We start from the raw sequence: 12,293 nt of genomic DNA on the forward strand, positions 1-12,293 counted from the left end.
TATCACACGTAGCACACCTAATCCATAGTAGGTGCATAATAGATTATGGAAGATATGGCTGTGGGCAAGGCATTTTCCCTCTTGGGGCCTTGGTTTATTTATCTCTGAAATGGGGGTAATAATTCCCCAATTCTGCTTCCCCACATGGATGAGAGAGCTCTTAAATAGGCTGCAGGGAAGGCCAGCCCAGAAGTCAAACCCTGACCCTGCCTGGGCAGAAGGCCCAGCTGGGGTGGATGGGATGTGCATGCGTGCCAGGCAGCAGGTGTGACTCAGGCCGGTGAGGCACACAGGGCGGGGCTATATCTACCCAACCGAGCCTTATCAGATCCGAGCCGGCCACCACTTGGCCCCGTGAAACAAAGAGGCTTTGAGAACCAGGCTGAGGTGTGGGAGGTGGGGCCAAGCCCCAGAAGGCACAACTACCCAGGGACCAGAGGGCACAGGCTGGGAAGCTGCCACCACCTACCCTGCCAAGGAGGTTTGCCCTGAAGGGGCGCCCCCAAGGTGGGATGCTGGGTCTGTGTTCTCCAGAGAAGTCCTCCATTGTGGCAGCCCAGCCCTCTTTAGGACACTACCTGCTGGGGCATTTCCCTCCAGGCCCTCAACTCCATTCCTGCCATGGGATACAGCATTTCCCTTCCCCACCTCCCATTTTGAAGTCTCCCCTCCTCAAACTTCTAGCCCCAACTACACTGGCTCCCAATCCTTGGGCATGCCCTGAACTTCCCCTCTGTACATCTGCTCCTGATGATCCACCCACTTGCCCTTGCCCAAGTCACTCATACCCCTGAAGACCCAGACCAACACCAGCCCCAGGAAGTCTCTGAGCATTGCGCATCCTGCCCCTAGTCCTGTCTAATCGCTCTGCACTTCCTCTGGCGTCACACTGTGTGGAGCTTCTGTCTGAATCTTCATCCCTGGCAGAATCTGCTGAGCCTGGCAGAAGCCCAGGCCCACCAGGACCAGAATTGATGGTTGTAAAAGTTGTACACTGCACGGGGCTCTAGGTTGAGCGAGCAGGGGGACTGCAATCCAGACACACTCTGAAAGTCCCAGCATATACCCTGCACTAGTCTCTTCTAAATGGACTTCCTGCTCCGGGCACCAGACCAGGAGAGCTGACTTTTCTAGTTGAGTGTCCCTGAGGGAGCACTTCTTACTAAATATTTCAATGGAGGGCTCCTTTTTCCAGTTCCCACACAGGTGGCATAGGTGCTAGCAGTAGGCTCTGCTGTCTAAAGGCCATGTGCATTGGGTTCAGCCCTTTCCAACCAACACAAGACCACTCACTGTCAGAAGCCATTCTATCCTGAGCCCTGTGTGTCTTAGGGAAGATGGCTGAGTGCAGGCCTGCAGGGCTTCCAAAGAGCCATGCAAGCAGTGACTGGGGCTTTCCAAACAAAAGAGAGGAGGCCGCAAGGCCCGCCTGAGGAAGAGTACTTACGGAGAGGCCCCAGCACAGCCAGATAGGGGAACCAGGGTGCAGTGAGCTTCTATAGAAGGTAACTGGCCCAGGCAGCTCCAGAGGCCTTGCAGCCAGGAAGTTCCCCCATTGTGACTCCTAGACCCTGACACTCCAGGTCCTCCCAGGGACCTGTGGACTTAGGCACAGGTCTTGCATTTTGCCTGGACTGGGATATCAGAGGCTACTCTGAATTTCTTTCCCATACATTTCCAAGACAGAGCAGAGAGGCAGGCAGACAGAACAGGTGCTTGGAGGGTCCCTTGAACCCAAGTAGACCCTTGGATGACAGGGAGAGAGGATATCTCTACAGGAAAGCCCTGGACATCACCCTTACAGGTGCAGCCACTAAGGCCAAAGAAGACCAAGGTCCAAGGTCAAGGATGCTGTGGGTGGGGGAGCTGGATTTCCTATTTAAAACCCCCAAAGTTGACCTGGGCCCTTTTCTCATCCCCCTGGCTCATCCAACACTGGCTTCCATCCTGGCCACTCTATTGCCTAAGTGTCTACAATCCGTCACCTTCTTTATGACCCTAGAGCCACTTCCCTAGTCTAGGACACCAACTTCCCAGTAGTGCTTCCACAATTGTTCCCTCTGGTCTGCCTTCCATACTGTAGCCAGATGAGCTTTTGGAAGCAACCTAGTCATGAGCTTGCCCTGTTTGAGGGCTCCCAGGATTGAGTCCTATTGCACGCAACACAGGCTCTGTGTCATCTGCCTCCTGCCTCTCTCTCCACTTTGGTTTTTGCCAAGCCCACGTGACCTACATAACTTTACCATGCTGGCCTAATGGTGGTTCCTCTAAGCCTGCAAGCCCCCAAACCTTTGATTTAACTATGTCCTTAGCCTGGATCTCTTCCACATGCCTGCCAGGCAAACTCCTTCTTGCCCCATGTTGTAGCGTCATCGCCTTCAGGAAGTCTTCCTAGTCACCAGCCACTCCATGGTGCTTCAGGAGCCACTGTAAGGATGTCAGCCACAGCAGTTGGTGCACCATGTGGATATCCCTGTCTCCCACACTTCTCCCTCCCAACTTAGTTCACTGAAGACAGGCACTGCCTCTTTCCCCCAACTTGGGCACAGAGCCTGACATGGAGTGGCATCCATTAACACTGACTATGAGATTGGCCAACCGCGGCGGCTCATATCTGTAATCTCAGCATTTTGGGAGGCTGAGATGGGCAGATCACTTGAGGCCAGGAATTTGAGACAAGCCTGGCCAACATGGCAAAACCCCGTCTCTACTAAAAATACAAAAAATTAACTGGGTTTGGTGGCATGCATCTGTAATCCCAGCTACTTGCGAGGCTGAGGCAGGAGAATTGCTTGAACCTAAGGCAGAGGCTGCAGTGAACTGAGATCATGCCACTGCTCTCCAGCCTGGGTGACAGAATGAGACCCTGTCTCAAAAAATAAAAAAAAATAAAATAAGCATTGACTATGAGCGAACGTCACAGTTGTGGATGCAGCAGCCTTTGGGGCTAGGCTTGGGCCCAAGTGGAGAAGGAGGCGTTGGATCTGCACTGCCTGCGTCTGGGCAGTGCAAATGACCCTCCTCTGGGTCTCGGCACTATACAGAGGATGGGAGAGATTTGGGCCACCACACTGCAGACGCGAAAGATGATCTCCAGGCTGTCTCCTTGTTTCTTCATATCTGGGCCTAGGATTCCAGGAAAAGCTGTAGGGTCCCACTCCCACCCCAAATTTGTTCTTTTGAGGGACTGAATTCATACAAAGTTCTTTGTCTTTGAAATCTTTGAAATCTTTGTCTGAAGAATGAATTTGTTCCCTGAGGAGGCCCATCTAGAACAGAAAGGTCTAGGGACACCAAATGACTGTGTCTGCTGGACCACGTGTGCCCAACCCCAGTAGGAGAGGCGCCCCCCCCACTCCTTCCCCCATGACCTGGGGAGTCATCCACTGCATGCATCCACACTCACCAACAACTTGTCACTGCAATCTGATCTCCCAGGTAGAATGTCTACAGGGAGAGAATGTGTGAATGAATGGACGAGAACATCTTGACCTAGGCCTGATATTTCTCACTGTGAATGAGTTCATGAATATTTTGGTCCCTGTGAGCCTGGTCAGTAAGAGTCTGCCACAGAGAGATGGGTCCACTCTAGATGTGTTGACAAAGCAGATTTCCAGACCTCAGATGCTGAGTGTGACCTTCCAGAGAGAACCTGAGTTCCCCAGAGGAAAAGCTTGGGGGTAAAAACAATGTGCACAAGAGCCAGTCTGGAAGGATTCAAATTCTGCTTCTGTTGTTTGCTGTGTAATCTTGGGCAAGTTTCTTAACCTCCCTGTGCTTCTGTGTTCTCTTCTGGAAAGTGGTAATATTAAATGAAGTACACACCATGTATGGTCATTATGAGTATTAAATGAGCTACTGAGTGTAAAGATCTAGAATGATGCCTAGCAAGGGTTAGTCATCATTAAATGATAGCAATTATCAATACAGCCAGTGGAGCCCAATTTCTCCAGATGACATGGACCACAGAATAATGGTTTTCTCTGGCATTTTCTTCAATGGATGTGAGGAGAGGATAAGCTAAGATTCTGAACAGTCATCCCCACCACTTTCAACACAGTCATCTGTGTAAGAGGACAGAGCCTGGACAGTGGCACACTTCAACAACTAGCTCCCCAAGGTGGGGGGAAACCCTAATTTGTAGTCTCTGCCAATTTCCAGTGTTCTATGGCCACTGTGCCTATTTCAACTGACTCACAAAACTCCTGAAAATTTTGTATCACTGGCCCTAGAACCTCAGTTTATCTGTAGTGAGTATAGAAAAATTTGCCTTGGGATGGAGGGATGGAGGGAAAGTAAAGAAGGGGGTCATGCTGTCTTGGCAGTAAACCGGGCCTCCTCTGGACTAAGCAGTAGTTCTTGAGTGTGGCCCATGGACCATCTGCCATGTTTGGGGTGTTTACAAAACTAAGCTCCTGGGCCTTGCACTGGATCTATTAAAGTGGAATCCTGGGCTGGGCACAGTGGCTCACGCCTGTAATCCCAGCACTTTGGGAGGCCAAGGTGGGTGGATCACGAGGACAGGAGATCAAGACCATCCTGGCTCACACGGTGAAACCCCGTCTTTAGTAAAAATACAAAAAAAATTAGCCAGGCATGGCGGCAGGCACCTGTAGTCCCAGCTACCTGGGAGGCTGAGGCAGGAGAATGGCGTGAACCCAGGAGGCGGAACTTGCAGTGAGCCGAGATTGTGCCACTGCACTCCATCCTGACCAACAGAGTGAGACTCCATCTCAAAAAAAAAAAAAAAAAAAAAAAAAAAGTGGAATCCTGGAAGTGGGGCCAGGAATCATCTTTAAACAAGCTTCCCAGGTGATCCTGACGTTTCAGAACTGCTGGATTAGAGATCTCTGACCTGTCCGAGAAGTCAGAATAGTCCACAAGATAGATGTGAATTTTACAGAATATTTTCACACTGTGGTCCATTACCAACAGGGAAGAGTCAGAAGCCCAGGCCCCAACAGCACAAGGGCATGATTATAGATGAGTGAGGTGACCATGGACTAGTCATCTCTGTTCTCTCTCGGATCCATCCTTGTTTGGGGTAAATGGTGAGGCCAGTGTGTAAAGGCCCTGCGCTGCGCAGAGCACAGCTCTCTGTAGGGGCTTTGCAGAGCTACTGGGTGGGAATAGACCTGCAGGGAGGGTGGGAGGCCTGGAGTTTCTGTCCTTGGAGGAAGGTGAGCCAGGCCTCTCTGAGGAGGGAAGAAACCCTGGACATACCCTTCCAGGGCTCCAAACTATCTGTGAATTGTCCCCTCTCAGCATCTTGGACTCTGTGGCTCTAACAACTTAAATAATTTTTATTACAAAAGGAAGAAAAGACCAAAACATCCCCAAAATTCTCCCATGGGCTTCCCCCTCCGCGCCAATAAATAAGGTATGGGAGACTGACCAGCGGAAGGGGTGGGGATCATGGTTCAGCAGAAGAGGGAGCTTAGCCCGGGGGGTGGCAAGCACATCCAGCCCACTTCCCCCAGTCCCCGGCACTATGGTCACATTGGCCAGAACACAGAACTCTGCCCACTGACAGCAACAGTCTCTGGATGTGTCTTGAGGAGTGTGGCCGGGGAGGAATGTCATACCTCAGAATGGCCGGGATGGCTGCCCCACCCCTGTTGCCTTCCCAGTTCTGGACAGCATCGGGTCCAGCCAGCTCCATGCTGGCTCCCAGGGAATTTAGCAGCATCAACTGAGGTGCAAGCCCACCCAAAGGGGCCTAAGACAGATGGAATGGGCCCTCCCCAATGGGGGAGGCAGAGTATGAAAACTCATAGTGAGAGCAGGCTGAGTTGGGAGTCGCCGTGCCAGCCTCAAGGTCTGTAGGATAGAGGGGTCAACAACCACTCCCTCGCCAGCTCAGCTTGCAGCTCTATGACTACACCACGGCGGGGGTGGGGGACCCTGGTGTTGCCCAGTCAAGTCTCAATGATGTATCTCCATGGCAGAGGAGATGGCAGGAGCCAGTGCACCCCAGCACAGGTCCCTTCCAGGGCCAGCTCCCTCCTGGCCGAGAGGCTTCTGGACCCAGTACAGCAGATCCAGGAGGGCAGCGGTGGAGTCCTTTCAGCTCCCTGCCCCGGACATGCCCAGTGGGTGGAAGCTGCCCTCTTCTAGCAGGAGACGCCCCAGGCGGTAGAGCAGTTGGGGGTACCAATGTACACCCTCCCCAGGGGTCCAGCTGCCCCACGCCAAGCTGTGAAAGAGTCTCAGGGGCCAGAAGGCCAACTGAGCCAGGTGGTGGTCAGCCACGGCCGCGAAGCAGGATGCCACCACATCTTCCACCACCAGTGTCCCGTGCCTTGTGAGTGGGGCATAGGCCCCAAGGGCCACGTGTGTAGAGACAGCTGCCACGCGGGCAGGCTGCAGGCCTGGCACCCCAGCCACCAGCACATACTGGCCAGGCTGCACGTGGCTGGCAAATGTGGCCCGGAAGCGGGCTGCCGGCTCCGTGTGATTGTCAGCCGTAAAGAGCAGGTGAGCGGGTGTGAGTGCCAGGCGGCGTGGGGGGTCCTGAGTCTCGATGACCTGGAAGGCTCTTAGCCTGTGGGGCTCGCGGTCCAGGAAAATGAGCACATCACTGAAGGTGGGGCTCCCGTCCTCCCCCATGGCCAGCACGCGGTCTCCCGGCCTCACAGCTGACAAGGCCACACGCGCCCCACTCTCCAGGCGTACCTGGGCTCCGGCAGGGAAGCAGCCGCCTGTCTTGGCTGCGGCCGAGTGCTCTGTGGGAGAAAGGGACATGAAGGTGTTACTGCTGTGTACCTCAGCCTCCCGGTCACAACGATCCTCCCTTGGCCACCCCAGCCAGCCAGAGCTCCTCTTGCTCCCAGAGAGCCTCTGTCACCATATCCTGGCTCCTGCCCCCCACTTCCTATGCAGGCTTGAACCCACACTTCACTGCCCCCCATCCCCTCACTCCAATGTGATCTTCTGCCCCCTCCTCCCCAGCCTAATACTTTGCCAACGAGAGGAGCCCAGTAGGGCTCCAAGACCCAGTGGATGAGAAGGAAAGGGCTGCCTCATGAAGCGGGAGGTTGCTTAGCTCCTCCGAGCCCTAGATGTTTTGTTATTTCTCACCCCTTGCTCAGACACTCCCCAAAAATTGCCCTCTCAGGCTGATTCCCCAGGTTCTGTAACAGAGCTGGCCCTTTGAACATAGGGATGTGGGAGAAGCCCACCCAGTGGGGCAAAGGCAGACTCCTGGGCAGCCTCGGAGTGAATGGTTGGGTCAGGAGCAAGCCAGGGGCGAGGACACAGTCACCATCTTCAGTTCATGTGCTGAGTCCCTGTGCAGGGACAGGACACTGCGGCATCAGCAAGTGAGCTGGAGAACAGTGTTTGGGGGTCAGGAGTAATGAACAGAAGTGGCTGTCGTGGGCTGGTGTTTGCAGTGAAGGGTGGATGGGGCTTGCAGTAGACACAGTTGGCAGGGAAGTACTGAGTGGAAGGTTCAGGGTGTGGTTGTGGGTCAGGGTAGGGTCAGGAATATCAACATGTGGGCCTGGGCTCATTGTGCAGGTCTATGAGAGTGCGACTACTACATGCTGCCAGTGTGAAGGGCTGAGCCGGCAGCCAGGTGGGGCTAGGCTGGAAGCCACACAGGAACCATTTGGAGCCTCCATGGCTGGGTTCGGTGTAGTTGACAGGGTGCTGACAAGACTTGAGGGAGGGGTGAGACCCCAGTGCCTGCCGATTCTGATCAACAATGCGGCCAATCTGGGAAAATCCACTTTATTGAGTCCACTTTGTTTAGTCTGGCTCTCCTGGCTGGCTTTGCCCTGAAATGTCCAGCTTCAGGGCACGGGGGGTAGAGTTTGAGTTTGGGGACGCCTGCGCCCCAGGGAGGGCTGACCTGCAGCTGGGTGATGGGTTCGGAGCCTCTGGGCTCCTGGTCAGGCATGCAGGTGTCAGGGCATATCCCGGCCCCTGGCCCCACCACCCGCCTTACTCTGCACCAGGTGGGGTGGGGAGGCCTTTTCTGGCAGCCTGGCTTCCTCCATCTGTCCAGCTTGCTCTGTCTTGCACCTCCTGTGGCAGGCTCTGGACTGTGGGCCACCAGGTCAGCACCCAGCAGCCCTGGGACAGGGCCCTATCTCCCTAGGCTCCTACCATGACACTACCAGGCATGGGATGAGCAGGCAGTCAAGGTCAGGAGTAGCGTTGGAGAGCGCCGCCGATGTCCTCTTCCCCCGATCCCTGCCTCCATCCCTGGGTGGGCCTCTTCACCTTCTTGGCACTAGGCCTCCTGCCCACGCCCTGCGGCCCCGGCCCCGGCCCCGGGCCCAGCCCCCCGGCGGCGGCTCACCGGACTTGACGGAGCAATGCACGTGGGCCTTTGACTCGTAATACACCCAGTCAAAGCCGGCCTCCACTGCCAAGCGCGCCAGCAGTCCATACTTATTGCGGTCGCGGTCTGATGTGGTGATGTCCACCGCGCGGCCCTCATAATGCAGGGACTCCTCTGAGTGGTGGCCGTCCTCGTCCCAGCCCTCAGTCACCCGCAGCTTCACACCGGGCCACTGGTTCATCACGGAGATAGCCAGCGAGTTCAGGCGGTCCTTACAGCGCTGGGAGAGGAATGTGCGCGAAATCAGCTGGAGCGAAATCGGCGGGAGGAGACTGCCGAGGTGCAGGTGTAGGCGCAGCCTCGCCCAGAACTCTCCCGCCACACCCACGGGAGCTGGAAGCCCGGGAGGGTGCTGTCCCTCTCCCTTAGGAACAGAGGGCTCTGAAGTGCTCCCTCCCTAGCATACAGCCTCCCCCGGGGATCTAGACTGCACGACGGTATCACAAATCTGGAGGAGGCATGGAGGCAAGCGCCCTGGCGGCGCCTTCTCTGGTAGGTAGAGGTCCCCTGCCTCCCTGTGCTGTCTTCAGCTCTGGGTATCCATCCCTCCACAGACAGGACTACACCTTTCAGCGCCCGGTCCCTCTGTGCCTCCAGCAGGAGGGCCAGCCAGCGGCCGGGAGGGAGGAGTGGCAGCGGAGTCGACTGCCTGCGGCGGGCCTGCGAGGCGTGCAAGGCCCGAGGTGCCCAGTAGGTGTCACCGCAGCCTCAGGGCTGAGGCCTGGGGACGACGGGCTCTGGAGGCGCAGCAGGTGCAGAGCGTCTCAGCAGCTTCAGGGGGTGTGTTGGAGGGGAATCGCCGGCCTGCCTGGATCCCTCGAGCATCACCGAGGACTCCTGCCGGGACCCTCTTATAATCCCAAACCGGCCCACACCCCCGCTAGAGATGACAGGGCCAGGGAACCAGAAACCGGTGGACTAGCGCCAGGGCCACCCAATGCGGGGCCACATGCAGCGTCTTCCTCTGCAAGAAGCATAAGGGGCTGACAATCCCAGACCTCCAGGACCTCTGCACCGGTGGCCCGCCCCTATACCGTGGGAAGGAACTCCATAAACCAAGCTTCTGATCTCAGGGAGCCAGCTCCACCACCCTCCTCATGTGGAGTTGGAGTAGAGCCGTGCCCTGGGGGAAGGACCCAAGCGGCCATCCCTGGTTGCTGCCTCCTGGTGTGCCTGGGTCCTGAGAGCCCAAGGGACTGTGCGGCTGACTCTGAGAAACTGGGGCGGAGGCCTTGGCCTGAGGGGAAAGGCCCTTCCACCAGTCCTCGACTCTGAGATTCAAGGCGCCAACCAGTGTGGGCAGCCCAAGTTTCAACTTACCCCCACCCTGCAGAGCCTGGGCCTCACAGACCCTTGGACTCAGCCTCCTAGGAGCCAATAGCAGCTACAACCCAGGGCCTTGCAGGTCCTTGCTGGTGCACAGCCTGGCTGGGGGTGCTTACTGCCCAGGGAGGGAGTTCCGCTTGCTCCTTTGTAGACCCTGCTGTCAGGCTTCTAGCCCCCCACCTATGCCCGCCTGCAGCCCTGGTTCCCCGCCTCTCTCCCTCACTGCCACCGCCCCCTCTCGGGTCCAGAGCCCGGGCGTGCGCTGTCAATGATTGCCCAGCCCGTGGCCCGGATCCTTATCTGCATTCCTCGGCGCCCGGCCCGGCCCGGCCACCAGCCAACCTTCGGCCCCGACACCGGCCGGCCAGCCCCGGCGCCAGGGTGCATGCTGAGGGCCCTGAGTCTAGCTGCTCTTCCCAACGGATCTAGAAAGTCAGGGGCCTGCTTTCAGGGGGAAGCCTCAGGGGACCCCGGAGGAAGGGGGTGAAGGTCTCTCCCCTCGCGGACCTGGCTGCAGGGAAGGAAGTTTGCGCCTCTAAGCTTGGGTGGAGCGCGGGTCCTGCTCCCAGCATGCAGAGACTAGCGTCAGCCCTGTTCCCTGCCTCCTTCGGCATCTCAGCCTCTCTCTTCCACCACCAAGCCCAGGAATCCCCTAAGCTCAGTCCCAGAGCCCAAAGACCCCAATAACCTACCCTTCCACCGCAGTAGCACCCCTCAGCTCTCCGAACAGACACGTGGGCTCGCTGAGCGGGTTCCCTTTCCCACCTCCGCCTCCCCATTCAACTCTTCCTTGCTGTTCTTAACCCCAGACCCAGCCGGGACGGACGCTGCTCCTGGAGGGGGCAGCGCATAGAACCAAGAGCGCACAGGGAGGAAAGGCCGTGGTGCCCCTACGCATCAAGAGTTTCTTTGCCTCAGGGATGCCGAAAGGTTTCAAAATGAAAGGGGCACAGCTGTGCAGAAGGTTAGGCCAGGAAGGACTGCGTGGGTCCCGGAGGCGCAGGAGGCAGCCGGGTAGAGGTACCTCCGGGTGCCGCGTCTGGCTGAGCTGCCAGTACTTTGGGGCAGAGGAGCCGCCGCCAACCTGCTGGGCTGTGGGGCTTGGCAGCGAGGAGCTCTTCTAGCAGTCTCCGCCGGGCTTGGGGATGCCGACACTCCTGCCTGGACCCCTGGCCAGCCCATCGTGGGCAGGAGGCAGCGGGGCTTGGCGAGAGGGGCAGGTGCCAGGGAGTGTGCCAGCCAGTCGAGAAAAGGTGCCAGGGGGTGGGTAGGGCCGGGCAGGTGGCGGTGCTTCGGCGGCGGCGCGCTGGTAGGGCGGATCGCGCTCACCTGGGTCATGAGGCGGTCGGCGCCTGTGTTCTCCTCGTCCTTGAAGATGATGTCTGGATTGTAATTGGGGGTGAGCTCCTTGAAGCGCTCGGAGCTGCGAGCGATCTTGCCTTCATAGCGTCCGCTGGCGCCCAGGGTCTTCTCGGGCACGTTGGGGCTGAACTGCTTGTAGGCGAGCGGCACGAGTTTGCGCGGCGGTCGCCGGCGGCTGCCCACCACCCGGCCCGGCCCGCAGCCCCATGCCGCCGGCACCACCAGCAGCAGCAACAGGAGCAGGCAGAAGTGCAGTCGGGGCCGGAGCCGGGCGGGAGACATGGCCAGGGATCCCGGGGAAGCGGCGGGCGAGGGCTCCTGGTGGGCTGATGGGCAGGCGAGTCGACGGGAGCGCTGCGGGGGCTCAGGCGTCCGGGTGGCTCCGGGGGGTTCCAGGCGGGGGCGCCATGGGCGGCACGGTGCGGCCAGGGCCGGCGGGACTCAAGTGCGGGGCGGGGGCCCGGGGCCCGAGCTGGTGGCGGCGCGCTGTCCCCCTCGGCGCCTCGACTCTGAGCTGCCGGGCTCGCCGGCCGCCAATAAATAGGCCGGCCCGTTTGTTTTGGCAACGCGGCGGCGGCGGGGGGCGGCGGGCGGCGGGGCTGCGGGCCGCCGGGCTGGGCTGGGCTGGCCGGGCCGGCGGGCTGCAGGGCCCCGCGGTTAGCACCCCGGCCCGGCGGTCAGGCGGCTCTGGCGGAGCGGGAGCTGCTGCCGTCTGCGGCGCGGCCCGGGGCCGAGTGAGAGGGGAAATGGAAGAGATCCGGGCTCGGGCCCCGCGCAGACCGCACCCTACCCATGTCCCTGCCTCCTGTGCGCTCGACAGCGAACCTGCAGCAAGGGCAACACAGCCTCCTCCCCCTCGGGCGGGCGGCCCCGGCACTAGCCAGCCCTAGTCCCGCTCGCGCCTCCGCCGCGCGTCCGCCCGCCCGCTGCCCTCTGCGCCCCCTGCGCGCCCGAGTTTGCCCTCCCCGCCTGGACGCGCCCCACCCCGCCCTGGCCTCGCCTACCGGCTCTTCGCGGCTCTGGGGTGCCCCGCCAGGCGCAAACCTCCCGGACAGGAGCTGCCACCCCCACGGAGACCGCAACCCACGGCGCGGCCGGACGCGAGGGGCGGGGGGCAGTGACCGGACCGCACAGCCGCCTACGGCGTCCCCTGCGGGGAAGCAAACCCAAAAGGCAGGAGGCCGCTCATAACCTGGTGCCCCACCCTGGCCCAGGCGACGCGCCCTTTAGCTTGGTGGAGCTGGGTTCTGTATCA

At 59.0% G+C, this 12,293-nt stretch overlaps 1 protein-coding gene across 1 annotated transcript; it reads right to left on the minus strand.

Annotated features, from left to right (window-relative positions):
• Nucleotides 1-5,164: 5,164 nt before the first annotated feature.
• Nucleotides 5,165-11,913, minus strand: IHH (Indian hedgehog signaling molecule). Its single transcript, XM_007966333.3, has 3 exons — nucleotides 11,006-11,913; nucleotides 8,309-8,570; nucleotides 5,165-6,725 (listed from the first exon to the last, which is right to left on the minus strand). Exons 1-3 carry the CDS (start codon nucleotides 11,318-11,320, stop codon nucleotides 6,067-6,069), a joined length of 1,236 nt encoding a protein of 411 aa, XP_007964524.1. The 5' UTR covers nucleotides 11,321-11,913; the 3' UTR covers nucleotides 5,165-6,066.
• Nucleotides 11,914-12,293: the final 380 nt, after the last annotated feature.

This window comes from Chlorocebus sabaeus, chromosome 10 (assembly GCF_047675955.1).
Source record: "Chlorocebus sabaeus isolate Y175 chromosome 10, mChlSab1.0.hap1, whole genome shotgun sequence".
In the NCBI taxonomy this organism is placed as follows: Eukaryota; Metazoa; Chordata; class Mammalia; order Primates; family Cercopithecidae; genus Chlorocebus; species Chlorocebus sabaeus.

Bases quoted from the DNA above. Each gene is read 5' to 3' on its own strand.
- IHH (XM_007966333.3), bottom strand. From the start codon at position 11,320: ATGTCTCCCGCCCGGCTCCGGCCCCGACTGCACTTCTGCCTGCTCCTG. The intron at 8,571-11,005 runs GTGAGCGCGATC...TTCCTCTCCCAG, and splicing joins CCGACCGCCTCATGACCCAG to CGCTGTAAGGACCGCCTGAA. The intron at 6,726-8,308 runs GTGAGCCGCCGC...TTTCTCCCACAG, and splicing joins GCATTGCTCCGTCAAGTCCG to AGCACTCGGCCGCAGCCAAG.